General features: G+C 45.8%; 1 protein-coding gene across 3 annotated transcripts in view; it reads left to right on the top strand.

Annotated features, from left to right (window-relative positions):
• The first annotated feature begins 583 nt into the window (after positions 1–583).
• The window catches only part of LOC106942679 (high mobility group protein B2-like), a 14,546-nt gene continuing 12,509 nt past the window's right edge, over positions 584–2,620 (top strand). Inside the window, exon 1 of one of the 3 annotated variants that reach the window (XM_015026002.1) lies at positions 584–800. In XM_015026002.1, the coding sequence (XP_014881488.1) occupies positions 599–800 (202 nt within the window). In that variant the 5' untranslated portion in view covers positions 584–598. Of the gene's footprint in view, positions 811–2,620 lie in introns of all 3 variants that reach the window. The other 2 variants (XM_015026003.1, XM_015026005.1) reach the window with 2 other exon arrangements.

The raw sequence follows: 2,620 nt of genomic DNA, 5'->3' as shown, positions 1-2,620 counted from the left end.
TACACACGCACAGATATTTTGAGACTATTTTCACTCCATAGACTCATATGTGTCAATAAAGGTGTAAAAACCGTATTTCAAGTAATTTGCGAAATAAAACCCACCATTTTAGGGATTACATGATTAAGAAACGTGATAATGTTACAAATATCTTTAAAATGTCCTCTTCGGTCATATTTCAGTCCGGTTTCTCGTCAATATGCAAGATTTAGAGCGATGCGCGCTCCCGCGAGAGGGGATGCAATTTTGGGCAGGCATGCGTTTCTGGGCATAACACCTATTTACAATCCGCATGGTTCAAAGTTTAGGAAAAAACTAGCAATTTATAGTCCAGAAAATACGGTACCATAGGTGAAATCGAATAATTTCCACGGCACACCTGACGATCACTCAGGGCACCGCGGAACAGTGGTTGAAAAACACTGTTCTATCAGAGCAACTGACAGGAAGCCCCCCCCAGCCGGAAGTGAGCATTCCCCGCCCTGATGTTAACAGTGGTTAGTGGGCGGGGTCTGACACTGAGTAGCGGTCCTCTTCACCAATCAGCGGCGAGGACTTACAAACTCTCCTCCAATAGAGTGCCACTCCTCCCAGAGAGATGGGCTTAGGTCCCGCCCCCTACACAAAAATAACGAATGGGGGCGTTTCTTGTGGGCGTGGTTTAGTCTCAGTTCGACCCAGTTTGAAAGTGAACCAACCGCTCCAGTCGCAGCTTCAGCCCCAAACAACAACAACCCGAACCGAGACCCAGAAAGCCCAGAGATCCGGTCCTAGTCCCCTTGTTCCGGGCCTCCTACCGTGTGAGTACCCATGTCCGTTCTGCCTCAGCCGAACCGGTTAAGGTTAGATTCTTCCTGGAGATGGGCTCTGATTCTCAGCCTTTTTGCGGCTGAGAAATGCCGCAAATTGCATTTCAGCCTTTATGCGGATAAAAGGCTGAGAAATGCTTTTAAAATGGCTGCTGCTTCGGTCAGACCGGGGCGACTGTCCCAGGCTTCCAACCTGAGCTCCGTGGTGTTTCCACGCAGGAAACTGTTCAGTGTGGGGTTGTAAACACGAAACGCCCATTTTTTTTCACTATAAATACCAGGAAGTAGCCGTATCCCCTCCATACGACACTGACCTCTCCGGGAAGTAGACGGAGCCTTTCGTTCAAAATGCGCAGCAGCTGCAGAGACTTGATGTTTCCGTTGCAAAACGCGTTAAGCTGAATAAAAACGTTTCTTGTATGAAATTTAAAGTAAATATATTTCCCCCGGGTCTGCGGTGCTGGTTTATACCGATTAAAGAGCGTTTCTGTCCGGTTATCCGGCCCACGGAGGGGGATGGGGCCGCTCCGCAGAGGGCGGGAAATGGTGGCCCATTGTTCTTCATGTTAGCTCGGCCAGGCTAGCCGCTGCGGCCCGGGAGGAGGCTGAGGGATGGAGCGGGGGTTCACCCGGTTCCGGTACCAGAACCATGTCCAGGAGGAAAACCGGGAATCTGCAGAAGGAGAACCGGAGAGTTAGGGGGCTTCAGGCCGGCTCCACCACTGAGAAATGGATCCTGTGGCCGGGTTCTTTGTTCCCGGAGAGCCGCAGAGAGAGGCCGCTGAACAGAACCGAGCCTCGGTGGGGCAGAACCGGATGGATCCGGGACTGATGTCCGGAGAGGAAAACACTGTTTAATGTCCAAGCACAATTAAGATGAAAGATTTATAAATTAAACTAGATTATCACTGACAACTTGAAGGCTCCTGATCAGGTATTGATTATAATCAAATATCAGTTAAATATTTACCTTTTAAACAGAAATAACTGGAAACAGATCAGATTGAAGGAACATTTCATATTAATCTACTCAGGTTGGGTTAATTTGTTAAATTAGGATTTTTAGTGAAATAATCAGATTATTTTAATCCAGACAGAACCAGGATCCAATCAGAGGTTAAACAGGAAGTCAGGACATGTTTCAGTGTGACACATTTATTAAATCTTGTTTTCCTTTTGGCTTTTTCCCTTTCGGGTCGCCACAGCGAGTCATCTGTCTCCATGTAACCCTGCCATCTTCTCTCACTCCAACTACCTTCATGTCCCGTTCATCCATCCATAAATCTCCTCTTTGGTTTTCCTCTGGTCTCTTTCCTGGCAGGTCCATCCTCAGCATCCGTCTACCGATGTATTCACTGTCTCTCACATGTCCAAACCATCTCAGTCTGGCTTCTCAGACTTTATCTCCTACAAACCTAAGCTGTTCCTCTGATGTTTTCATTTCTAATCTTATCCATCCTTGTCAATCCCAAACAGAACCTCAACATCTTCATCTCTGCTGCCTCCAGCTCTGCCTCTTCAACCTATCCCTCTGTCTCTAAACCAAACAGCATTGCTGGTCTCACCACTGTCTTCAAAATCAATCAGATTTTATTTGTATAGCACATTTCAGCAGCAAGGCATTTCAAAGTGCTTTACATTATAACAAACATAAAAACAGAGTCATATAACATTGAATAAACAGTAAAAAGAGAGAAATAACATTAAAAGTATAAATAAATTAAAAAAATGATAGAAAATAATTAAAACCCGCACCCCTTGTCTACCCTATAGAACTTTAGTTAAAATCCCGTCAAAGGGACCCTAACCCT

Source organism: Poecilia latipinna, unplaced genomic scaffold, assembly GCF_001443285.1.
Source record: "Poecilia latipinna isolate Pla-1442-1.1 unplaced genomic scaffold, P_latipinna-1.0 Scaffold4470, whole genome shotgun sequence".
NCBI lineage: Eukaryota > Metazoa > Chordata > Actinopteri > Cyprinodontiformes > Poeciliidae > Poecilia > Poecilia latipinna.
This window is presented reverse-complemented; position numbering and strand designations above follow the sequence as displayed.